General features: G+C 40.3%; 1 protein-coding gene across 7 annotated transcripts; it reads right to left on the reverse strand.

Annotated features, from left to right (window-relative positions):
- Nucleotides 1-708: 708 nt before the first annotated feature.
- On the reverse strand, nucleotides 709-27,023 carry LOC118119744 (LIM and senescent cell antigen-like-containing domain protein 1). 7 transcript variants are annotated; one of them, XM_035173958.2, is made up of 11 exons: nucleotides 26,862-27,023; nucleotides 9,712-9,871; nucleotides 8,172-8,238; nucleotides 7,914-8,034; nucleotides 7,588-7,737; nucleotides 6,691-6,841; nucleotides 5,096-5,188; nucleotides 4,796-4,844; nucleotides 4,202-4,277; nucleotides 3,535-3,723; nucleotides 709-2,676 (listed from the first exon to the last, which is right to left on the reverse strand). In XM_035173958.2, exons 1-10 carry the CDS (start codon nucleotides 26,888-26,890, stop codon nucleotides 3,579-3,581), a joined length of 1,041 nt encoding a protein of 346 aa, XP_035029849.1. In that variant the 5' UTR covers nucleotides 26,891-27,023; the 3' UTR covers nucleotides 709-2,676; nucleotides 3,535-3,578. The 7 variants fall into 7 exon arrangements, with proteins under 7 accessions (XP_035029849.1, XP_035029850.1, XP_035029847.1 ...); XM_035173959.2 differs by lacking the exon at nucleotides 26,862-27,023 and adding an exon at nucleotides 23,596-23,671; XM_035173956.2 differs by lacking the exon at nucleotides 26,862-27,023 and adding an exon at nucleotides 19,117-19,329.
- Nucleotides 27,024-27,422: the final 399 nt, after the last annotated feature.

Raw genomic sequence — 27,422 nt, forward strand, 5'->3', positions numbered from 1 at the left:
GATGAAAGGAATCGTACCAAGAGGTACGATTCCTTTCATCTTCCTTGCCCTTTGAAGGAGTGTTGGGTTTGACTTAACCCTGCGTATAAATACAGGAAATATAATAATATAAACAATATTTGTAATACTAGAAGTGCAATACAATTCTGTTTTTCTTGTTTATGCGCTATTGTACGATTTATATGCAACATGTGCAATATTACAGTTTTTTCATCATATTATTGCAATATCCCATATTACTTAATACCTCATTTTATCGTTACCTCTCACAGCCCCTTTTGTTTTTGTAGTGTTAGTTTCACTGTAACTTGCTTATTTTATTCTCAATTCTCCCATTATTCCTGTTTGGCACTGGTTCTGCATACCCGTTATATTTTTACTTAATTTACAATTCATTTTTATTTTCACTTATATTTTTAGAATAAGACTCTCCCGTTTTATTCATAGGCAAACTTACTTGGCCATTTTAGGACAGATACAACAAGTACAGTATGTGTTAAGAATAAAAGCAGTCAATTCCTCTGTGCTTCATACACCTGATCTGGGGGTAAAAATTAACCAAAATGCTTTGCGTGTCATTTCCCCAACAAATGGTATTTAAGGTCCAGCCTGAATGTTACTTTCATTGTAGGACAGTCAAAACAAATACCTGCACAAGTATTTAGAAACAAGATATTAAACAAACGAATTTAAGAGCTTTCTATAGACTTGATTGTTTACATGTATTTATTCACAGCAATCTCTACAGTCACGTACGCTGGTCACTGACTGGAGGAATCTTATTGGGAATCTGCCATAAACATATGAAACTCCTTCACCAGCTCATAATGTCATGTGACACACTGACAGGCATCTGGAATTGAAACTCAAAAACACAACTGCGTGCACAATATTAGCATTGACCAACATTTATTCAGAAGAAATAATAGAATTAACTTAGATATACTGAAAAATAAAACATGCACTTTGGTGTGTTTACATGGAGAAACATTGTCTCTTGAAAAAGCATTGTGAAGATAAAATACAATGTAAGAGCGGCAGAGTAATCTCCGTCACCCAGGTAGTAAGATATCAAATAAAACTACAGTTTGGACTCTTTATTATTGAAGCTGACGTTCTGCTTCACAACAATCAATCAGATGGAAAGTGTTACCCCTATGTGACATATGAGAAATGGGTGGGTTTTTGTGGAATGTGTCTTTCTTTACACGATAGAAAAGCTTTTCTACGATAAAATACAGCTCGAGTGGAACCTAGTGAAATACGGAAACGATTCTTTCCCCATTCACAACAGTTGTTTTTTCTTTGCTAAGAGGGTCTGAGGCCCGAGGAAGTCGGTACACCTTCCTAAGAGGATCACTTTCTCTGGATTACAAACCACACGCACACACACACACACACACACACACACACACACACACACACACACACACACACACACACACACACACACACACACACACACACACACACGTCTCGCACATACCACAGCCTATCATGTTGTAACACACAACCACACACGCAGTTAGTTACCAGTTGTCATGAAAATCAAAGCTGTCACTACGCAGTACAGTATTTGTTGACAGAGTGTCAGAGAAGTTGTTCATTTCTAAGCGGGTGTTGAACTGGATTGGATTACTTTTGAAAGGTGTTTCTAATATTCTTTGACACTCATGTATTTACTGGAATTGACAGTGGATAAAACTAAAACTGAATTTAATAAACGTGTAACACTATAAATACCACTTTCCACTTGTTTTGTATTGTTTCAGATATAAAATGCATATATGTAACAAGGCAATCCATCATAGTGCAGATAATGGTTTAGTCCATCACTGCAGCATCAAGGAGGCAGAGTGATGTCCTCAGACCATCGCTGCAAAAAAATTAAAATTTTATAGGGCTAAAAATAAACTTATTTTGCATATTACAGGAAATACAAGTTAGTAATACATAAAAGAATACAAGTTGGTGAAAAAAATGACATATTAGATATAATATTATATACACATTTGGCTTTATATGATATAAGAGTATCAGTTACATACGGTAACAGGAGTCAAACAGGAGACACGTTTTTTGGCATCAAGATAAGTTGGAGAACTGTCGATCAACATGTCAACACAGCGTTAAGGGGATATACTACTCCCATGTGTCAATGTTCTCTTAAAGCTCATGATACTATAAATATAGGACCTTCGTCAGGCGTGTTTATGTTTATATATACTTATATGTATAGCAGTGAAAGAAGGCAAGCATGTGAATAAAGTACAGTGCAGTAACTGAGCTGAACAGGTTCAAGTCAAACCAAGAATCCAATAATCTGAGCCTGTCAGTTTCAGGCTGACGAAATGATCCTCAGTGCTTTAAAGCTGTGACTGAGAGGACAAACAAATTGAGCCTTTCACAGAAATAACCAACCTAAATTTAAAATACCAACGATATCAACCACATAATCTCTTATCTCTTTTACGATTGTCGCTTCGGGAAATGTGACTTTTTCCATGTGAGGCCACCTCAGGGTCTCATCTTTCTCTCCTGCCTGCGGCTCGACCGTTTGTTCACTTGCGTGCCACAGTTTCGGAGAGTTTCTTCAGTCTCTTCTTCAGCTCCAGAGGGAATTTCTCATAGCACTTCTTACACACTGGCTTCATATCAAACTCCACAAACTTGTTCCTGTAGGAGAGAGAAGAACAAGTTGGAAATGAGACGTCACTCTCAGTATGTACATTATATACATGTACAATTTTACATTTTTAGATCACTAACAGAATATTTTCATAGTCATTTTTATTTATAAGTGCCCCAGTCCCTGATCCCTACTTTGAGGTTTACTTCAGCCAAATCATGGGTTTCTTGTACAGTTAATTTGGATGACATGTATAATGCATATGATTTATCCATAGACAATGGGTGAAAAAAAAAAGTTATGTCTTAGTATAGATGCATGACTAAGATCTCTGACAATTGTAGCTGGGAGATACCACCATTTTGAGATCTGTAAAGCCTCTGCAGAGTTACAGTTTTTGCTCTATGAGTAGCTCCTGGTTGTTTTCTAAATTGAATGCCATTTATTCCACTAACACCGGCCAGCTCTCTAAACCTTTCCCCCCAGCTGGCCCTGGACGACATTCCCTCCAAAAGCAGATAATCACTGGCAGGACCAGGGCACGTGTCAAACCCAGTGGGACCTCGGCACTCATACAGTTGCAGCCAGAAGGCTGCCGGAAGTGATTAAGGTTTTACACCTTACGCCCAGACAGACCAGGAGACCCGGGAAACAAAGCCTCCCCTTCACCATGTGACTGATCTAATTTACTTGTTTGCATAGCAGAGGTTACCATAGTGACCAGCCTTAATCTTGACTAGTCTTTCTGGATGAGAGGTGGTGAAATGTTTCCAGTGTTGGTCTCTCAGATGAGTTTAGTCAGTGCATATTCACCTACTAACACTTTACTTGCATGCAGCATGTTTGAAATATGATGAAAATGACAGAAGAATAAAAACATAAAGGAAGAAAGATGGAAAACTGACCAAAGGAAGAACAGTGGAAATGAGAAGAAAGGAGAAAGAGAGGATCACAGACACATGGGTATCAAATTCTTCTTCTTCTTGTCTTTTGAGTCACGTTCCCGCTTGGCAAGTCGGCGCTTCATGTCATCCGGCAGGCGCTCATAGCAGTGCTTACACACGGGTTTCAGATCCACCTCCACAAACTTATCCCTGACAGAGCAGGGAGGAATGGGAGAGAGGTGTGATGTGGGAAAGAGAGGGGAAAAGAGGAAGAAGGGCAGTTGGAGAGGAAGAGGAGAGAAACATCAAGGAGGGAAGAAAACAGAAGGATGAGAAGGGAAAGATAAAAGGTTGGAGAGAGGACAGGTGGCACAAGGGGACGTATACAGGAGGACAAACAAGTGGGACGACATACGATTAAAAGAGAAAGGGGAGAAAATCAGGAATGGACAGGTTTGAAAAACAGCTGCAGATTGTCCCAAACGCAGCGTAGATGTGAAAGACAAGCATGACAAGCAGCAGAGGGAACTTGGCCAGGTCAAATGTGGATTCTTATCAGTCTTCAGAGAGTTTAATAAACACTGAATAAGTACACAATCCAGGGTAAATGTGTGGATGTGACACACATACCACTCCACAGGGCCGTGACTTATTGCAGCAGCGTGTCTCTTATTAAGACTCCACTTACTTGAGGGTGAGCTTGGTGTTGCAGGTGGAGCAGGCAAAACAGTTGACACACCAGGCCTTGTTCAGAGCAGACACCACTGAAACAAAAACACAATCACATGAGACACTGATCAAGACCATCATATGACAACAGAGTTCAGTCACGAGGGGTCTCTCAATCAAAACCAATCAATGTGTTTTTCCTTCATCATACGTTGTTTGCCCCAAAAGTCAGAGCAAAGACATCATATGATGAAAAGGAAAAGGCGAACAAAATGAAACGTCCTGTTACCTTGAATAAAATTGGGGATTGTTGGAAACATTTTGTATAATGTAAGTACACAAGTCAACAAAATATAGGTCTAGTCATTTTTAGACATTCTAATGAGGAATTGTTGCATATTATATATTTAAGGGAGGCTTTGCTATATAAATCAACTCACAATGTATAGATCAAAATACAGGGAATGTCATGAAAAAGAGAAGCATATGGTAAAAAAGTTCTTTAATGAACTAAAATGTTAACAGGGCAGAACAACATGTAACATATGAGTTCTTTTAAAAAAAAATAACTTTAACTTTCATATATATTTTCAATGTAAATGAGTTTTCTCACCATCTCCTTCAATTACACGGTTGCAGTGGTAGCAGACGTCTCCAAACAGCTGAGCGTGTCGAGGGGAGAGAAACAAAGAGGGTGAGCGCTGAAACATGTTGTGAGTTATATCTCATGAAATAATGCAACACAATGAAGCAACAGTAGTCTTCACCACAGTTAAAATAACACTGTGCACTCCTATACCATGCAAACAAACACAGGCTACACAGGAATATTAAAACTTCCCACAGTGTTGTGTTGAGTTCCTCAGTTGTTTCAAACTCTATTTTATGTGTGCAAAGCCCAGTTGATTGTTACCTGGTTGTAGTGTGTTTCGCAGTAGGCCAGGCCCTTGCGTTCGTAGTGACGGTGTCCCAGGAACGGTTTCTCACACTTAGCACACACAAAATGCTGCAAACAAACCCATGGTCAAGCACACATGGTTAGAACAGCCACAGTCAGTACATTATCACTTTCAGACCATGTCACAGGCAACAGCACAGTCTTTAGACATTGAATCAGGTCAGACCAAAACCACATCAGCTCAGCCCAGATGTAAACTGAGTCTAGAGAGTAGAGAAGATGGACAGAATAACGACCTCCAGAGGGCGCACTAGTCGGCTGAACAGACTTAAGGAATTGATTTAGAGGATGACCGAATTTAAAGTGGATTTAGTCTTTAAAACTTTCTCAATGAGGAGGCATTGTGTTTGTGTGTGTGTGTAAACAGACATCATGGATCACACAGCAGGGTTACACCAATAAAAACTTTTGAAGCCAAAACAAAGGTGAGGTTTGAGATGGAGAGTGTTGCCAGCCATGTTTAAATTTGACAATTTTTACAATCGTTATTAAAATGATTTCACCTAGAATGAAGACTTTTTGATTAAAGACTAATTTGTGAAGTTTTATATGAGTGTAACCCTTATGTAAAGGCTGGTAGATTGGAGCCAGGCAGGGGGAGGCGAGACATGGGGCAGCAGTCAGCAACAGGCCGATCCTTAATCCCCTCACCATGTCAAAGTGTCTTTCACAATAGGCACGACCACCTCGCTCATAAAATGGGTGGCCCTGAAATGGGCGCTCACACACTGTGCACACATGATGCTACATGTGGACAGGAGAGGACAGGAAAAATGTGAAATGACAGAAGAGAAGATAAAGATGCAGAAAACGAGAATTACTGCACTGCGGTTGTATGCCTCTGCCAAACAGTGCAGTTTCTGTGTACCTATTTCTACATACTTTATTTTCCCAGATTCATATAAGGTCACTGTGACCTTTACCTTTGGCTACAAAAATCAAGTGAGTTCATCTTTGAGTGAATCTTTGTGCCAAATTTAAGGAAATTCCCTCAAGGCATTCTTGAGATATCGCGTTCACTGGAAAAGGACGGACGAACGGACAACCCGAAAACATAATGCCTCCGGCCACTGGCTGTCGCTGGCCTGGTGGCTTTAAATAATACGGAAACAAACAGCAGATAAAAGAGGAATGATGATGATGTTGTACACATCTCGGAGAAGAAAACACTGAACTTCACTGTGGAGATAAACCTGGAAAATAGTATGAGTCACACATACAGACATTTTAAAGATCAGTCACTGGAATTAAATGAAAAGTACAATGAATGATAGAAAATCAATCACCTTAAAACATAGTGAATAAGGAGATATTTCAACAAAGTATAGTGCATTTCAGCAGGAAATCTATTACATAAAATAAATTTCAATATTCTTTCATATACTGTGAGACCTAAACCTCTTATCTCTAAAACAGGCTTTACCTGTCAAAAATCAGAAAATAAATTTCTTTAAATTGACTTTTCTGAATGGGAATGTAAAATCAAGAAGTAGGAAGTTTACTTTGCTCAGAATAACTGAAGTTTGTCTGTTAACAGTTTAATACCACACCTCCACATGCCACTGCTTGCCCATGGCATTGACCACACGGCCCTCGATGGGTCTCCGACAGGCTCCACAGATGGGGACACCCATCTTGTCGTGGCAAGGCAGACAGTAGAGCTCCCCCTTCAGCTCCCTGGCATCTGCGGTCAGCTCCTTACTGCAGACACAGAGGGAAATAACATCACATCACTTAACATCATCATCAGTTGTTTTTTTTTCCACAAAAAATAAACATTTCTTTATGTATTTGTTATAATAATGCTAAATGTGATTGGGAATTTACATTTATGTAAAAAGATGAAAACATGGGGAAAAAAACACAAAATCCTGCTCTTCCATAATAATTTATATGTGTGAAGTGAATTACACCAATACTACATTACAAAAAAATCACCACGTCATTCTGTGAAGACACTGTTTTCATATAACTTGTCATAACACACAAATTTAGATCACCTCCTGGAACTTGTTCTATGGTTACATATTTTGTCCAGCAGAGGGCAATAAGACGTTTTTGTGCCACATCTGCAGACTATACACTTTCATCCTAATTTGTTAGATGTCTGTTGAAGTTAGTGTAATCATTTTTATTTTATCAGAGAAGATTGTTGTTGTAAAACTGTTTTTGTTGTAATAATGAACCTGAATCTCACAGAAGAATTGTCACTGCATTAAAAAGTGTGAATTGGACATTGACATAAAAGACCTGTGTCTGTAGGTGGGAACAAAAAAAGTGTAACTACAATCACGGTGTTCATGCTGTGAGTGAAGTGACTGACATGGCTGATCAGGTTTGTGTGTGTGTGTGTGTGTGTGTGTGTGTGTGTGTGTGTGTGTGTGTGTGTGTGTGTGTGTGTGTGTGTGTGTGTGTGTGTGTGTGTGTGTGTGTGTGTGTGTGTTTACCCGCAGTTGTTGCAGTTGAAGTGATCAGGGTGGTAGGGGTCATTCTTGAACAACAGAGGCTGCTCCTCAATGATAGCATGACACTTCTGACAGATGTACTTGCCCAGGCCCCGAGCTTTCTCTCTGTTGTGACACGGGCGACACAAGTGCCTGAAGGAAGAGAGAGAGAGAGGAACACACACATAGATAGAGAGATTATCCTTTATCCTCCAGTTCTGGTTTCTCCAGCCTTCAGTATATAATCAGCATTTTTCTGTATATGACAATATCTGCTGTGATTACACAAACATCCGGAGTGACCAGTAGCTGGTTGTAGAGGGACTGACCTTCCAGCGTTCTTTACGAAACCCACATCGGCCAGCACGGCCTGGCAGATGTCACAACAGAAACAGTCAGGGTGCCAGCTGTTGTTCATGGCCTTGATCACACGGCCGATGATGAATTCACCTGAAAAAACAACAACAGAGTATTATAATCATTATAAAACACAAAAGACTATATACTCTAAGCTACATCTCCATATGACCCTGAACAGGTTGGAGCAGGTCATGAAAATTTACTTTTACTGCAGTTCCTACACTTACCACACTGGTGGCAGCAGGGAGCGAAGAGCATCTGGAAGTCATGTTCACAGTATTTCCTGCCTTCAAACTATCAACAGAATTCAAACCATTTGTAAACAGTTAATTAAAGCACACACACATACACTAACAAATTATAATAGCAATCATTAATTTACAGTATATAAACTAAACACTCAAACAAGGGTGAAAATAATAAAAGTCAAGCAGCTAAAATATGAGTCAATGTATGATGAGGGATTTGTTGTACTCTTTTTGTGTTTTTCAACAAAACTCAAAACAACAGTACAACAACAGCTACAAATGCCGGGACTATGTATAAACAGAACTATACATTATGGAATCGGTGAAGGTTGTCTCTATACAGCACAACTTCATTTGTAATCGACTTTAAACAAATCTCTATTTTGTCCATCTCGTGATGAAATACAAACATTTACTGCGTAGGTTTAAAAGCTCAAATCAATCTGACAAGAGGGATGACTGCATGTGAATGGCTGATCTGATCTGTCTTGCATCAGTCTTTCTGTATCAATGTGCACCACAACATGCAGATGTGGGTTTAAATATCTAAATCAGATGCCCTGAGTCACAACTCCCCATGTGATCCCAGTCTGAGCCAACCTGAATTCACATCTGCTGCACAAGAGAATGATTTAATAGATGAGTGTAGCGAGGACATTATCTGGCAGAACGTCTAGATTCTACTTCACCACAGATGATGATAAATAGCTCCTGCTGTGCATTTTAATTTTAGGATTATTCTCTTAAGTTTGTTACAAAATGTTTCTGTAATAACAAGTTTCTTAAACAGATGACATGATGTAAATTTACTTATTGAGACTTTATAGAACTGTAAAATTAAAATACAGACTCTATTCACTTCAATGCAGTGGAGTTTTTTTTACAGCTAACATCTAGTGGCCATAAAAGGAAATGCAGCTGTGAATGTTTGTGCGTGACTGAAACATTATCTTTCTACTTACAACAGGTAGAGTGTGAGATCCTGCTTCTCTGTTCAAAACAGGGGATGGAAATGAATGTTTGCCTGTTTCTTTAGATGTTTATATTGATCGGAGCACTACAGACACCCTATCTTTGATAAACTGACTGAACACAAAGAGCATCAGTTCTCCAGAGAAACATCTGGGCTTGTGTCAAGGCTGCTGAGCAAACAGGTTACTGGAAATGGGCTTCCAATAATTCAATAATGCATTAAGGCTGCACTCAGCCCTCTTTATTAACCTCAACAGGACTGTGTGTTTAAATTATTTGTCTAAGGGATGTACACTGAAGACGGCCTTGCTCTAAACAGTGGTTTTACTGGCAGTAAAATGAGAGGCCAGTTCATTAACCCATCACGATCATGTGTGTGATTTGTAGGAAACGGTTACAGCCGTACTCTGGACTGGTCTTTTTGAGGTCAAAGTCCAAACCCTTTGCAATCCCATGTCTCCTATAACTGATTGCCATGTAAACAACTGCATCACACATCTTTCATTGGATTATTATGTCAAAATGAAATCTTGGGACAAAGCTGTACCTCATAGAAGAGTCCCTCTGGGAACTGTTGGAAACACTGGGCGCACACAAAGCACTGCTCGTGGTAAAGTTCCCCGTTACTGTTCACGATCTTCTCTGCCGGGGCAAAGCCGCTCTTACAGCGCTCGCACATGGCGTTGGCCAGAGCGTTGGCCATGTTGCTGAAAAGACAAGGAAAATCCTAATCAGGATCAAAATTTACTTTCACAGTCAAAGTTTGTATAAAGGGAATTCATATAAAATGTACACAGGTAAAACATAGAAAGTAGAAGTGAACCATGAAATAAAACATCAAATGAAATGTACTGTAAGATGCTTTGATGGTAGGATTAAAATGTTACTGCTGATTTACTACAGCACATATTTAGTGTTTTCATATGGCAGTATTTTTGTCCTTATTACTCTTATTTAATGTTTAATGAAAAATATAATCCGATTAGATTCTTCCATGCAATGATTGTACATGTTTAAGGAGTTTGTCTCTCTGGGTCATGTCAGCACACAAGTAGCAGCAAATATCTTATATGTAGAATCCGATGTTCCCCAAGTCATGAGAACAGCTGGATGATGTACTCAGTAACAGGAGACAGGAGAGTAGAGACGGGAAAATGTGATGCAAGAGGTTATCAGAACACACACGCAATATCTTCGTTTATTTTGGATCTATTATTCAGGGTGTGTCGATCAGTGAAGTGAAACCTACTGAGAGATGTAGTTACTGAACTGAACTGCACTGAGCTCACACAGATATGGTTCTGTATCATATAACAAAGACATCATGACATATGAAGTTAATACTGGCATTTCATAAAACAATCACAAAGTTGTCTTTCTGACTCCCTCCGAAACATGACCAATATATCAACAGAGCAGAGCCCCCAGGCTTTTATTGTGGAAGTACTGCTGCCAGATCCTGCAGAACAAATGTGGTCACGACATTGTGAGTGGGTAAGAAACTGAAGGCATCTTTAAGATGAGGCACATTATCACAACCTCGTTCACCTCGTTCTTCGTAGATTTATGTTAGGGCTGATCCATTGGACTGATTTCACGATTATTCGCTCGTAATAAGAACGACTCCAAAAGAACAAATAATCAAACTTCTCCAAACCAAACACAAGCAGCCAAAAGTGCTTCAAACTAATTGTTCAAAGATGTGCCACAATAAAAACACTGCTTAACACTTAAAGGAAGTTGGAAGTGAATAGGATCAAGTCGAAGACAGAGATAGTAAAAAAAAGAGAAAAAGAAGAGAGAATGGTGGGACCAAACTGGTTTCTCTGCTTTGTTTGAAAGGTCAGAATACCACAGTGTATCCAGGCAACACACACACACACACACACACACACACACACACACACACACACACACACACACACACACACACACACACACACACACACACACACACACACACACACACACACACACACACACACACACACACACACGAATTAAAAAAGCTTCCAGACACTCTGCCTATCACCTCTCATTTCATGGATTTAACTTCTCATCGCTTTAACATGTACATTTCAGTTCTTCTATTGTAGCTGGTATACACTAAAAAAGATGTAGGAGTAAGTTCAGCTTCCATCTGAGCCAATTTCTCAAACATATTATAACCTTCCTGTTCCTGATATCACACACACTGAAGCCCTGCCCTATCCAAATGCTTTTTGAGAGGAAGTGATACATCCCTTAAGCATTTCCACCCTCATATCTGCCTCCCGCACCCTGCATGAGTTAGAGACGAGCCTATACACCAGACAGGACTGTGCTGAAAGTCTCTCTCTGCACTTTGTCCTGGCTGAAGTGTCTGTGAACTGGGCCAAGGAGGTTTTTTATCAGCGTTTGTTTATTTATTAGTTAGCAGGATTACATAATAACTACTGGACAGATTACCACGAAACTTGGTGGGAGGGTGATGTATGGGTCAGGAAAGAACACGTAACATTTTGGTGAAGATCTGGATCAGGGGGCGGCTCGAGGAATTTTTTTCACTGTCTTTCACTTTCAACATTTTCCTTGATTTAACAGGGAATGACTCATGGATCTTGATGAAAAAAAGTGTTTAGGGGAATGATATTTGTGAGTGTGTACAAGTTGGTGCTGATCCAAATAAAAATCTGGATCAAGTGAATGTAAATGTGTTTTTATAAGGTGACTGGTGGGTCTAGGGGGAGGTCTTCACTCTATTAAGTGCTATTCTAGTGTCTATAGAAATCTTCAAAAATATGAATTTATACTTTCAGCTTCAATTGTTCAAGCACTGCTTGCCTTGTATGTGCTGACTACACAGTCAAGCTTTAGGCAGTTTTAGGACTTGATGCAGTAGCTCCCACTCTTTAAGACAGAAGAAGACAAGAGTGCACTGTGACTATAAATGGAGTCTGGTCTTCAGTAAAGGGAAAGGATGCAGACTATCACTTCTGTTATGAATACACTCTGTTCCCTCCACTCTCCCTGCTCTGGTCACCTCCGGGTTTTTTTTAAACATCTTTTTTTTTGCATTTCCCCATCCTCACTGTTTATAAATGCATTGACTAAATATTTTTAAATAATCCCATCAAAACAATGACATTCTAATCTTTCATTTCCATATTGGTCTTAAACATTTCACACAAATTTTAATTATTTTCAACAAACAAAGCCATGGAAAACTGGGACCCAGATATTATTAACAGATGTCTGAATGTTCAGTCTGAACTAAGTTGAAAAACACTGCCTGCTCAAATTCTAAACTATTTTTGACTGACCCCATGTCTTCAAATCTTAGGAACCAAAAAAGTATTTACTGACACCATATGTGGCAGTCCGCAATTAGAGTCAGAGTCTGTGCAGTAGTGTTAGGGGATGGAGCGAGATGGTAGCGAGAATCCACCGATGCATGTGCTCGACCAATCTGGAATCAGACTCAGCAGTCAATCAGGACGTTTAACCCTAATAGCATCAACAAAGTAATTAAAATCCATCTTACTGGAAAAATTAGTGCTCAAACTTATCAATGTGATTAGAACTACTTAAAGTGACAGAAACCATCTTTGGGGAAAAATAATTTGATGTTGTGTGCTTTGACTTTTTAGTTTGGTTCAGGCGGGTTGCTATCAAGACACCTGGGTTTACTTTTGCGGAGCCGTCATGTCGTCCATCTTTATATACGGCCTATGATCCCACCTCAGCTCTGGCTTCTTGACCCAAATTTTGTATTTATTTTAGTCTCTAGTACCTGATGATCCTGAGACAGAAAACTGAGGCCAGTAGTACAGTCTGTATATTTAGCTTCCCTGCTCCTCATGCACACATACATGCACACATACTTGTAATGCCAGTTGGCGTATTCTACTTTGCATTACAACTCCCCCCTTGGCACGAAAATAGCCCTTCCTGTGTGCCCCCTCGTGTGGCGCACAGAGAAATCCCTGCACAAACAGGGCACCTAAGGCAGCTTAAGCCAGTCAGACTGTCTGGTAAAACCCAGGTACTAGAACATCAGAATTCTTCACATTCTGTAACACTGCAATAAGCTCGGATTGCACAATATAATACAATGTCAGCATATTAGCAGACCATACTCATTGACACACACAACTACACAGCATTTTTCCAGTCATCTGTTTAAATTACAAATGACCAAATTGTTTAAATTACCAATTTACAGTTGACATAAATGCACCAGAAATTAAGTGGTGGGGTTCTGTAGAAGGATGATGATGATGTATCCCAGAGAATGATACAGACTCTGAAACAACACTTGCATGTATATCTACAGACATCCTCATGCAATACTTTTTGATTGGTCAACAACTCTTTTAATAGAGTTGCAGGTTTTACTCATTAAGAAACATTTTAATACCGCACTAGAAAACCCTAGACATCTCATATATAACGCAATCATAAAAAACATATTCACAATAGCAAATTCCATTGTCATTGTCTTTACTTTGGTTGAAAACTAAACTGTGATCTAACCCCTGTCCACTGCACTGTGTACTTACAAGCGAGCGTAAAAATCACAAAACTCCTTATAGACTTTGACATCACTCTTCCGCCTCTGAGACTTGGACACTGGGACCTCCGCCTCCCCTCCGTCCTGAAGCCTCTGGTGGTAACCATTCATATCCCCATGAGGAACATGGTCCAGGACTTCACTATCCTCAGGTATTGACGGTGGCAGGGCACGACCGTTCTGCTCCATACTTAAACAGTTAGAATTAAGTGCAAAGATCCAGCTAACACCTGTGGGAATGTAGCAACTCCAGATAGTAAAAAGCCTCTATGCTGGGTCAGTGTTAGCTTCCAGTAACGAGAGGAGCTGTAATCCGCAGGACAAGAAGGAGACAGAACCGCTGATCAGACTGCACTGAGAGTACTCTCTTCCTCTCTCTCACACACACACACCCTCTCTAACGGATACACTCCCTCTTTCCCTTATTCCCACATCAACACACACACGCACACGCAGATGCACATGCACACACACTTAGTCTCCCCTCCTGTCACTCTGGCCGTCTATTCTTGGGCAGGTTACTGGAATTAAAGAGCCCACCCTGACGCCTGTCCAGACAGAGGTCACTGAGACACACACATGCACACGCACACACACGCACACACACACACACACACACCAACACACACCCACACACACAGATGCTTTTTTAATGCTTCGTGTCCCTAATATTTACAGTCTTTGGCTAATACCTACCCATGCTATCAATCTGTGTATGACTGTGTTTGCATGTTGAACAGCTGGAGCCCCCAGCTTTCTGGGAGATATAAAAATGTGGCTTCAACTCAGTGTTGCGCAAAGCGGTATTGTTGCACTGCAAAGCAGAGAAGCTAAAGCAGTCAGACACCAATATAACAATAATAAATTCTCGTTTATTTTCCTGTTTATTTCATCATATGTTTGACATCAGCGAGTAAACACACTAGAAGAAGAATTCAAGCTCTGAAACTGGAATTCGTCTCTCTTGCAATTCAGTTTGTTGAATTGCACATTTAATGTGTAACTGACACTGGTTGTATAAATCTGATATCTGCATCTGACACTGAAAAATGTGATCAAGTTTTGCATAATGTTAAAATAAAGTGAGCACATGCTGGCTAGCAGAGTTGGAGTCCTTGCACACGTTCACATTCACCATTTCCAAAGACACTTTAACCCCGCTACTGGTAAACAATGTTACGCGATTATTTATGGGCTGACTATTTTTGTCGGTACTGGACCCTGACAGGACTCAAATTCAGGACATAACAGACACATTGCCTGGGTCTTCTCCAGGTGGGTCAGAATGGCTTGATCAACAGTTTAAAGCATCTATCTTAGAAATCCAATCCCAGTCCCACAAGCCCACAAGTCGTTCCTTTGGGTAAATGATAGCTCTTTATGTGGTTAAACTCTACTGGAATCTCAAATTAATTATCACTTTCCAAACCATGAAAACATCAGGCCAGATCCGGAAATACACTCCAGGGAAACAAACATGTTTGATGGTTCGTTGGAGAGCAGCCACTGAGTTGGTCCTGTCTTCTACATTACTCCATCATTCCACAAATAGACACTCAGTGGAGCCTCAACTCCAAACTAGGTGCTGGCAGCTGCTGTTAAGTGTCTGTGAATGTGTGTGTGCGTGTGCGTGAGAAGAGTTTTGTATACATACTAGTGACCAATTTTGCCTGCTCTGAGAGCAGCAAACCTCAACTTTTTGCCAAATCCTGGCAACTTGGGGCTGATTTAAAGATTTCTTAAATGCAAGTATTAGCACTTCTTTTCCCCCTTATACTTTTTTTTACTATAGTTTAGTATATTTAATACAGCGAAAAGGCTTCTGTCACAGAACCTCATGTTCCTAACTTTTATAACACTAGTTAAACTATTTGGTCTCCAACGACAGACGTTCTGGGTTTTGACATGAATGACATAGCGAGTCAAACATTTCACCAGGAACCATTTAAAGCTTCCAGAGCGTTTCCACAGCAGATCATTGTTTCCAGTTCATAGTCACATGGTCTGTCGGGGAGTCTCATCCACTGGGAACCGGTGTTGACTGATTGGGCCTGGGTACAATGGGCAGAGGGTGGGTGCTTAACAGGAAACACGTAATCTCTCCTCTTGATTACAGTCATTGCCATGCTGAGAGAGTTCCACCCTAAAATGAGAGCACAAGAACTACAGTGTTCAGGTCTCTGGTGTTCAGGCTAACATGGCGATGTGCAATGTCACAATTTCAGTTTGAAATTCACACTGTGATTAAATCATATATTTAGAGTCAAAATAATGTAATAACCAGATATTTTAGCAAAGTAGTAGTAGCAGTACTAGTTGTAGTAGAAGAAAAAAAGAGAGAGAGAGAGAGAGAGAGAGAGAGAGAGAGAGAGAGAGATGATATGAATAACAACCTGATCATAAAACTGTCTGACTTATTTATGGGGTCATTAAAAGTCAAAGGTCAGGTCAGCCATGCTAAAGAAAAAGATGTGGGATATACTGTTAAAATAAACTGACCCCTGTGGTTATTATGGAGTTTAGACCATTGAATTTCAAGATGTACTTTTGACCTGTAAATGCCTGTATTGATGTGTTTGTTTGGTTTTGATTGTCAGATTAGCTTGCTAGCTACCTAGCTTGTTAGCTAAATCATTTGTCAATGGAACTTCTGCTAAGCATTTATTTGTGGCTGTCTATCCGATAAGGATGGATTAGGTTATATAAGATATAAAAAAAAGGATTCCACATTTTAAATGATTCAGCTGTGGGAAAACAAAATGGTTATTTTCACTGAACAAGTAATTTGAAAAAGCCAACTTGGCCTTCAGAAAAGTTTCGATGGCCAGTTCTTTTGTTTTCTTTTTTACAATTTTTAAACATTTTATAAACTATGTGATAATTACGCTTTAACTTTGAAGCTCAATCCATTTTTTTGAAACAGTCTCTGTGTACCACCACTCTTTTATTACACAATGACACATCACAATGATATTCAGGACATCTGTATTGCAAATCCAAAGTAATGTGTTTGATAATCAATCAGTCACGATTTCTATTTAGAACACACAATCCTGCATTGGGAGAAAAAATTAAACAACACTTTTATTTCTAACTTCTCATTGTAGGCTAAATTCATCTGTGTCTGCAGACATGCAGCCAATACTACATTTAAAAGTTGTAGACCTAAGCAACAGCCCTGACTCTCTCAACTGGTGCGAAACACACACACTCAGGCTGGATGAACAAATCAAACACACCCTGCTCTCACACACACACACACACTGTGTAAACAGAAACCATGGCAACATGGACATCAGGGCTTCTTGGGTAAAACCATTTTACCTATGACAAGGCATCAAGTGTGTGCACACAAACACACAAAAATGTGTGTGAGCCCTCAGTGACACACACTGATTCAGTTAGTGTGCAAACAGTATTCATGACTAACGTTTCCTTTGTTTTGCACTTTTTGTTCCAGACGCCCACTTAGACCTGCACTATCCATTTTCATCCCAGCACAGAGGAAAAGAGCAACACATTATACACCTCTTTTTTATTGATGTAAATCAATAACTATTAATTAACTTGTTTGGCGGTTTCAAATAAAAAAGATATTGCTTCTCGACTCTCCTTGTGCCTATGAGAGCTTGTTTATGAATGTGGACTTTATAGGTCTCCAGGCAGATAGTTTCCTAAAGTTTAATGTTAGTTTTAATGGCTTCGATATCACTGTGTTTTGCACTGACTCTTTATGTGTTTAGAATTTATGGTTTTAGCTGCAGGTGCTGCACTGATAGCAAAACACTACTCGCATAAATGTTTGACTGTCATCATCATGTTAAACTTTGCAGGAGATCCACTAAACAGAAAGTGGTTCTTGTCTTGGTATGAATGTCTTAAACTTTGTAACTACAATAAATAAATTCATATTCCTTTTTCATTGCCACTGTCTCCTTAAGCTTTTTTTTACTGTTTTGTTGTCACATGCGTTTTTCTGTCTGTGTGTAAAATGTGGCTCAATAGTCTTTTTTTATTGATGCAAATTAGGGAGAAATTTGAAATAATTAGTTTGACAGAAAATGTACCTTCTCATGTAATGACTGCAAAACCAGAGTTGTTGTGTAAGAATTAGATTGCACTCAGTCAATATTGTGGCATTAATTCCATTATTCATCCAGCACTACTATTACTACTATACTATACCATTGTATGATTGGTGCAAAGCAAATGAGACCGTCTGCTTGCTATCAGGAGAGAAATGAAGCGTCTTTGGTTTGACCGGAGACGCTGCTAATGGGTGAGCTCCCTCTTACTGTCCGCATTCCTCACATGACTACATTCCTCTAATCACTTCAGGAGCACACACACAAAGTGAAGGGGGGGGGAGAGAGAAAGAGAAAGAGAAGGAGAGAGAGAAAGAGAAGGAGAGAGAGAAAGAGAAGGAGAGCGAGAAAGAGAAAGAGAAGGAGAGAGAGAGAGAGAGAGAGAGAGAGAGAGAGAGAGAGAGAGAGAGAGAGAGAGAGAGAGAGAGAGGTGTTTATGAAAGACAGAGAGCGGACATCCAAAATCCCTCTGATGCAAACATATTGTGAAACCAGTATTGCAAAAGTCTGCATGTCAGCTGGTCACACAACTCGGAGGAATGCTCAGACTCAGCTGCGATATTTGCAGATCAAATACTCCACTACGTCTCACCTTATCACTCCCTGTCAAGAAAATCCTTCAAAGGGTCTTTGATACAGATTGTGTTCACAAGTCTCTCAGATTAATGTAAGACAGTGTCAGTCAGCACCAGATAAGGATAAACCAGCTGATAACCAGCAAAAGACCAGAGGATGCGGTGTTAACAAGTTTACACTCAAATCCCATTTTGAATGAGCCCACTTTAAATAGTTTACAAACAAAAAAGATGGAGGAATGAAATTAGGTAGGCAGACATCTCCACTGACAATTTGTCAAGAAATGTGGAAACCTTGTGATAAGAAAGCAAAGACACCATAGGATAATTGAATGATAGGCCATCAGATGATTTTTAAGCGTTTGCACATGGCATTTTTTTTTTTACAAGAACCCAACAAAAACAGTTTCTAAGACAGGCAACATGGAAGCTGGATTATCTGACAGGAATAAAAAGCAAGGTTTACAAACACAATACAACAAATTTTCCACCATGTAACCATTAACATGAAGCTGCTTTACTAAACCAAAAAGCATTTAATTTGTGAAACACTTGAGGAACATTTTCTTCTCATGCACAGACTTTTAACTTAAAAAGTGTACACCGCGATATTCACATGGATTATCAGTGGCACAACCAACAAATAAACCAGCAACACAAATAACAATCATCCTACTGCTGAATCAGCATTTCTCAAACCCATCAACAACTTGACACCAGCTTCACGAAGCAGGACTCACCTGAGGCTACCAAGACTTCCATAGCTGTCTGGTCTTTCCTGTCTCCGTCGGTACAAGTCTGAGTTTGATAACTCTTTCAGCCTCAATGTGTTCATCTCCCCTTCGTCTCTCTCTCTCCCTCCCTCCCCTCCTTCCTTCCTTCCTTCCTTCCTACCCCTTGTCTGCTGAGGACACTCAGTCCACAGAAGTAGGGAGACTCCTAAGCACTAGTGCACGTTTGGTTTAAAATGAAAAGATTAAATCTTGTGCCGCTCTCGTCCTGCCTCTTAAACACACCTCCAGGGCTCACAACCTTTAGAAAGGACATGTACAGAGGTGTGGTTTCCCAGCCAGCACACCTATCAGCTGCTTCTCGCTCCTCCTCCTCCCTGTCCTTTAGCAGGTAGAGGGGAAATGTCTCGCAGAAAAGGAGAACACTGCCCTTTTCTGGCCCTTGACCCAGTCGGTTTCTCTCCCTCCCTCCTACTTCTTCTTTGCATCGTTCCTCTGTTTTATAGAAAGTCAACAGAGGACACAAATAACTAAAGGGAAAATGAAAGGCTCTTTTCCCCTCGCACACGTAGATATTACACATACTGTACACACAATGGCAAGCTGTTAGTACTGATAAGTAGTTATGTGGAGCCCAATCATCCTACAGGAGGCATTTGAGGTCAGGAATTACAGCCTGAACAATACGGCATCATGTTTGATGCCAAATGCAAAAAACATTTCAAGAATATTGACCTGAACTTACATGGACATTTTTTGGCAAGGATCCCTGATGTTTGGTTATTAAAAAGACGTGATAAATATACTGAATCTGAATATTTATATATCTCAACACTCACAGTTAATATGTACGATATAAAGATAAATTAACCTGGAATCTAATTATTACCAAGAACTATGAATAAACAAAATATGAAATACGGATGAATAAAAATAAAGGTTTAATATGCATAACATTTATGTGCTGCAGTATCTTTTTCTCCAAATTATTCATACAACATCACACAATATGCATGATTTATCAATATCAAAAGATAAAATAATTATCTTAAGGACAGGTAAAGCTTTACTTTCACCAAAAAGTATTACAAATATTTTCTATCTGAACAAAGCTTGTATAGAGGGGTGGGAACATACAGACAGAGTGATGTACTATATGGAACAATGTCACCTATTATAGGGAACTATTTTCAAGTTTGATTTGTGCTCCTCTGTTGCAGACTGTGAGATTATTTCCCAGCGTGAACAAAAAACTACTGACAAAGGGTAAAATGTCAATCTATGAATAATTCATCACAATTTTACGTAGGAACAAGAGCCCCTCTCCTCTGAGACAGACACAAAAAAACAGCAGATGCACAGTTTCTGACGTTTCCGCCTCCAAGACATGTTTAATTACAAACAAGAGGCTGTGACGTCTTCAGAGCACAAGGCAGGAGCCAAACAGGCCAAGCCGACAAGCAGCCAATGGAGAAGCAGCTGTAAACGGAGTAGCTTGTAGTAGCTCTGTGAAACAGAACAAGCAAACTACAGCCTGAGTCGAGTGTGAGACACCACTGATAAACCCAGCTGTCTCTTGAAGGCCCCAGACAGACAGTCCTGAGAGATCTAACCACAAGTGGACAGCTCTAAGTTCATGTGTTCACACCTGAATGTGTCTCCTGTGACCACTTGTGATCGGATCTCACTTCCCCCGCTCTAAATGCAAATATACATATGTCATATCTGCTCACGTAGATTCATTAATAATTTGGAAAAACAAAGGAAATAGAAGGGGTGCCCGGAAAGTGCATACCTCTTTCAAGGCTAACGCCCTGTCTCGCCATGGTTTAATGGGTTCTTCTTTTAGTCATGCCTCATAAAATTACATGGAAATCGATTTCGCATAATCCTGCTTCCTACCTAACAATCAACTAAACACCAATGCAAACAATGTCATATCATTATCTCGTGGCCAGTGTCAATATTGTGACAGTGCACTCAAACAAATTAGGATATGGGTAATGCTCATTTCAGTTCAGTTCCTTGTGAAAGTGTAGCAGAGGATGTGAGCTGAATAGGAGGTCCTTCATATGTGGCTCAGGATGCATTTGCGTTCACACCCCAAGAAGAATGTGGCCACATGGATCCCAGACCACCTCTGAATGTGGTCTGAGTGATCGCATCTAAAGAGGCATTGAAGATGCATTGAAGATGCATTTGGATGCATTCACATCTGTACCTAGAGCTGTAGAATTGAACAGGGTAAAGTAAAAAAGTAAAGTAAAAACCAACTAAATATAACGTATGGATCAAAGCTCTTGTTTAAATGCAAACAACTGATGGAACAGCTTTACCTCTAAAATGACGGCCTCTTGATACCATTTTTATGAGTGCTCTGATTCTGACTGAATTTGACAGACTGAAATCTGATGGTTTCTCTTAGGTAAATTATTATCCTGTGTGTTCTGTTCATTCAATGTCAGGACCTCTTATCAAAGATGATTTATGTCTGATGGTGTTTTGGATTAATGGCTTACAGAAACCACGTCTCTCCTTTTTAAGAACAAACTTTGCACCTTGCAGGTTCAACCTCAGGAGCTTGTCTTGACCTGCTCCGCATTCCACATGGGTTTGACGAACACACAGAACCGTAGAATGTGAATGTTACAACTTCAATATGAGCTCCACGTCCTGAAGCAGCTGCAACGGGCTGACATGTCTGAGTATGTCGTGAAATTCATGATGACTTACGATGAGTTTTAGGGTTAAAAAAAAGTGGTTTCTATTTTACTGCAATCGTCAAAGTTGTTCCATAAGTTTGCATATCTTTCAAAATTTCTCAAATAATTCCAATGTAAATTCCAATGGTTAATTTTCACATATTGCAAACCACTTTACACTTAAAACAGACTTATGGATAAATGCTGTTATTTGGATTGAATTTGCATGCAACCATATGGTGGAAGAAATGTGCGTGAGCTAACACACACACACACACACACACACACACACACACACACACACACACACACACCAACACACACACACACACACACACACACACACACACACACACACACACACACACACACACACACACACACACACACACACACACACACACACACAGGTCAGGGGGTCCATGCATGTCTGAAAGCAGCTATGGAAGCCATGATAATACAGATGTGAGTAGGTTTACACACATGCCATTTAAACAAAAACACACTCCAGAAAAAATCTCAAGAGTGTCACAATGTTCCTTAATTTACAACATCGATTTTTAAGTATCCCAAACATCAACCAGATTGCCATGAAGCAACGTGACGGTCTTTACAGAACTTACTCCAGATCTTTTCAACTTGGAGAGCAGCACCGGCAAACCATCTACATGCAGAGAACACACATCTGCCTCATCTGTCAACACATCATAGCTGAGCCAATAACCAACTCCGAGCTCAGGTCGAGGTGGCAGAGAGGTCAGTCCACTGTGTGTGTGTGTGTGTGTGTGTGTGTGTGTGTGTGTGTGTGTGTGTGTGTGTGTGTGTGTGTGTGTGTGTGTGTGTGTGTGTGTGTGTGAGAGCTGAAGGAAAGGGAGAGAGATTGTCTATTCACAGCGTGGATCTGCTCTGCATGTCTGTGGCCCCCCCAAACCTGAAACCCATGATGTCATCCTAAGAGAGCAACGGCTACCAGCAGTTAGTGAGAAAGTGCACAAAACCCAAAGTCCACATCACACAACTACTGGGGTCAATTGTATTTACAGTTGATCACCTGTGGTGGAGTAAAGGGTTCAACGATAAAGTACGGTACAAGTGTAAGGAGACACAAAGAGGGAGGTTTGTGAGAGGAAAGTTGCCTTGACAGATATTATATGTATAAACTCCACACACACACTCTAGAAACAACACTGCCGCTGTGTGGACAACTCTGGTAGTACAGCAATTCTATCAACTTGGCACTCTTTTAACTCATCACTGCAAACCTACAACACTGCAATGACTGAAATGGGATAAGTTTAATCCACTGTGGAATGACTGTTGGTGGACAAATAAAATCAGCAGCTTCACTTAACATTTCGCAACAAACAGAACCGGAGTTCAAAACACCTTAAACTTGTGAAAGTTCAATTATTGCATATTCTTGTATCTCAATCAATACTTTGTCTCTTTTGTAATAATTTTACTTTCCATAGGAAGTTAAAATGGGATCTTGGCTTCACTTAAAAACATAAGAAGAAGTGTAAAAACAACTATGTAAAAAGGAACAAATGCTGAGACACTATTCAAAATGTCTGGAATTTAACATCAGTTTTAAAATCAAGCTGACTTCCTTATCGATGCACTGAGAACAAACGCACAATACGACATTCAAAGTTGATGCACAGTTCTGCAAACACGATAACGTGGTTCATACATCGAACATAAAAACAGTAATGGAGCCTATAGCTGCTAATGCTACTACAATTCCAATGAAAATAGTTATTGCAATAAAATAAAGTTATCTTACCGATGTTTTGTTTCAAACTGTAGTGAGGAAAGTAAGTTGTTGGTAAAGTCTCTTTGCTGTCACTGTAAACACTCCCACTGCCGTTATCTGCATGGCCACATAACTTCCTATTTGCTGTGTGTGTGTGTGTGTGTGTGTGTGTGTGTGTGTGTGTGTGTGTGTGTGCAACATGAGGGTGTGAGTGATTGCGTCCACTTGCGTGTGCCACAGTTGGTTGGATGTAAAGCCAGCCAGCACACAACCCTCTACACTCGTGGGTGTTTGTGGTTTAGGAAGGTGTGAGGAGGAGGAAGAAGAGGAGGAGGAGGAGGAGGAGAAGAGCACTTCAGGGATATAATAAAAGGTGGTGAAGAGAAAGGGGAGGAAGGAGGTGTGAGGAGATGCAGGAAGGCTTCAGAGGGGATGAATAATAAAACAGTTCTCATAGACCTGCCATGTTGTGTGTGTGTGTGTGTGTGTGTGTGTGTGTGTGTGTGTGTGTGTGTGTGTGTGTCTCTCTCTTCAGGTTCCATAGAGGAGGTGAAAGGTCAAACCCAGTGACAAAACTTTCAGATGAGGGCGGCGTCTGGATAGAGCACACATGACATATGAATTCCACTCGAGAAAGTATTTTGGTCTACAGCGTCTGCCTTTATCACCAAAAGCTCTTAAATCTTGTTGTCTTTCCAAGTTAATGTCCTCTTTGGCATCCTCTATGTTTATGAAACCTCTTTTTCTTCCCAAGATATTTGTATTCTTTTAGTTTTTTCAGTGTTAGAAACATCATTAACAGGCCCATTCCTGCTTTATTCTCACATGGGCATTTTCCAGATATTTTACTAGGCGGCTGGAGAGGAAACTACCGCCAAATGTCTGGAGAGCCGGACTTGGACATTTACGTTCTCACATACCTCGCCTCTTGAAAATTTCCGGAAAATGTCCGGATTTCAGTGCATCTCTGGAAGCAGCAATTTCATGTTGCAATGAGCAAATGTTGATGCATAAATCCACACGACACGTCACAATAAAAGCATTTTAGTACGAAGTGAGTGGACGGCCTTCATAGCACTAAGATAACCTGATATCCAATAACCCCAATGAGACTCCAATAAGTTTAACTAGTTACAATTAACATTTCCCAATCCCTCACGTCACACATGTTAGTACACTACACACAGTCTAACTCCTACGTCGCTCAAGTTCACTGCTCTTCCAAACAAGGACAAGTCCACTGCAGGCCCAGACATTCTTCTGAGCTCCAGTTGTATCAACACAGTGAGGAATCAGATACAAGTCTTATGTGTTGGGAATGCAGCAACGCTCACTGTGTCAAGACGCTCACTGTGTCAAGACTCAGGCCTCTTATAAAAGCCAGATTCATCCCAGGCTATGATTAACTCGCCAGTGCACACAGTAGCATTCACCCCGGTGGAAAGAAATATTACTGTGAATAGAAAGTCCTCAGGGAGTGGATGGTCAGGAAGTGGTTTGGAAAGCAACAACTACTGTCCAGTGAGTCTGTGTAGACATTCCTGTGCAGGGAGGAGGTTGATCTGCAGAAAATAGAGAAACATCCTCTTTTCCTCTCTAACGCCAGGGACACACCGGAGGCGGAAGCGCCGTGAAGCGCCAATTCTCATGTGAGCAGCTACCACCTCCGGTGTGTCCCTTTGCCGTAAGAAGACTTTCTCTCTGCTCTTATGTGACCCTTCTGGCTGAAGTGTGAATTTAGGGGTGACCCAAATATATCAAGTTGCCCTTAAAGCAATTATTAAAAAGAATCAGTTAGAGTACACAAACCTCCGGTGAATATTGATTTTTATTGATGTGTGAATAGGATAATTTAAGGTAGACTTAGCACAAGCTACGAGATCGTGAAACAATGTTACATGCTCCTGTAGAAGCCATAGGTCTGTAAGGTATCACGTCGATTTTAAGAAAACTTTTTGCAATGCTAAGGAGAAGCACCGCACTACCCACAATCCTCAGGTGTAATATCGCCGTCATTGATTGGTAGAAATGTTTATCACAACCATTAAAATGATGCCAGCTTCGATCAGACCATTCAGCGCTACCATACAAGGTTACTACACAAACTACAATATATTGCAACGCTACACTAACAACAATTCAAGAAGAAGAACGCTGGATGTCTTTGGAAAGGGATCATTTGCAATGGTTTATGGGATGTGTAGTATGTACCCACACTTTTACCTATGCCTTGTTACATATCTTATCTTTAAGCCATGATTACAACAGGTGGAAGCTGTGAGCATGCTGCTTTAAAATGTAACACATGTGAGGCTGACGTTTCCGCTGAGGGGGAGTTACTGCTACACCTGCATAGTTTTGATGACTGATGATTGGTTACATAGAAGAAAACAGATTACAATGGTTCATTCTCAGCATAGCCATAACACCAGGGCCAGTGTGCGCTCATGTATCTTATCCAGAGTGAATCATGTAGCCAGAGGCTCCGTATTTTACACCGGTGGCAAATCAAGCTCTTAAATCTAAGCAAGATTTAAAAGTCAACAATACAGATTTCTGATGTAATATGCATCACATTTTTATTTCGGCTTTTCCTTGTTGAAGTGGATACATTTCCGTCTTCTAAGATTTAATGCCACTGAATAGGATTTTAAGATTATTTGTGTTTTTAGATTAGTTCTTGTTAAATGTTTTTGTGTCTTTCTTACGTTTGTTTTCGTCTGGACATCTTGGGACCAGGTTGGAAATTAGTTTTTTCACTTTAACATCCTGTGGATCTTTTTGTCTTGTTGTTATTGCTAATGGATAAATAAAAATCCATCACTCAACATGACCCATACCAACATGGCGGCTTTGGCTTCACTCCCACATCCCTTTATGTACGAGGCTTTTTAATTCCATTGTTTGATCCTGAGCACAAGAGTAGTGTCCAGTTGTTGGTCTGCTGGAAGCGTCCCCCCCACACGACTGTAGAGGGCGCTGGCGAGTAGCTGAAGTGACCAAATTGAGATTGCGTCTCCACAGAGAAATTAACGCGTGAAGTTTACGTGTTTTAATGCTAATTATCCACTTTTTCAAAAGCAGAACAAGTCCAGCTTCAGACTAATAAAGTCAGCATTAACGTGGCAGCCTTTTCAAACCGGGGTCTTCGTGTTTACAGAACGAGAGAATGGAACAAACCCACCGGGACTACGTTTTTTATTTTTTCCCCTTTTTCTCCAGCGTCAAAATGTCAACTTCCAAACTTTTCACGCGCACCTTCCTCTTTTCAAGACCCTTGAAAACGTCGCACTCACCCGTTCGTCATCTCGCTGAGACCCAGCATCGTCCCGCTGCTGTTTTCACTCCGCAGCCGCTGCTCCTCCAGATGTGCTTCACCGGGGATGTTCCGTCACGTTAGCGGGGGTTGGGTGACACACCGCGGGGCAGAATGGCGAAGACGGGCCGCGCCTCTGTCCCTCAATGGAAGACTCCACTTCCGCTGGTCACTTTCGGAATAAAACCACTGTCAACTGGCAAATGTTTTTCTGAGTAAATTTAAAAAACGCATGGACATAAAATAGAACAAGGGCTATGAAGAAGGGCTTTTATAGCTATTATTTTAATGTCTGATCAATCTTCTGCACACACGAAGTGATACACCTAATTATATAAGTGGCAACGGTATCATTTTGCTTATTAATAACCACACCTTTTCTCCTAGTAATGTATTAGCTAATTGTTGTAAGGCCACATTTTAACTGGAGGGGATGAAAATGCATAAATCTGGTTATCTGCTTAAAGTTTGCAAAGAAAAACGCAATTTCTGTGTTCATTAATTAATGAATTCATATATTACGTTTTTTATTTATTCATTC

This window comes from Hippoglossus stenolepis, chromosome 13 (assembly GCF_022539355.2).
Source record: "Hippoglossus stenolepis isolate QCI-W04-F060 chromosome 13, HSTE1.2, whole genome shotgun sequence".
NCBI lineage: Eukaryota > Metazoa > Chordata > Actinopteri > Pleuronectiformes > Pleuronectidae > Hippoglossus > Hippoglossus stenolepis.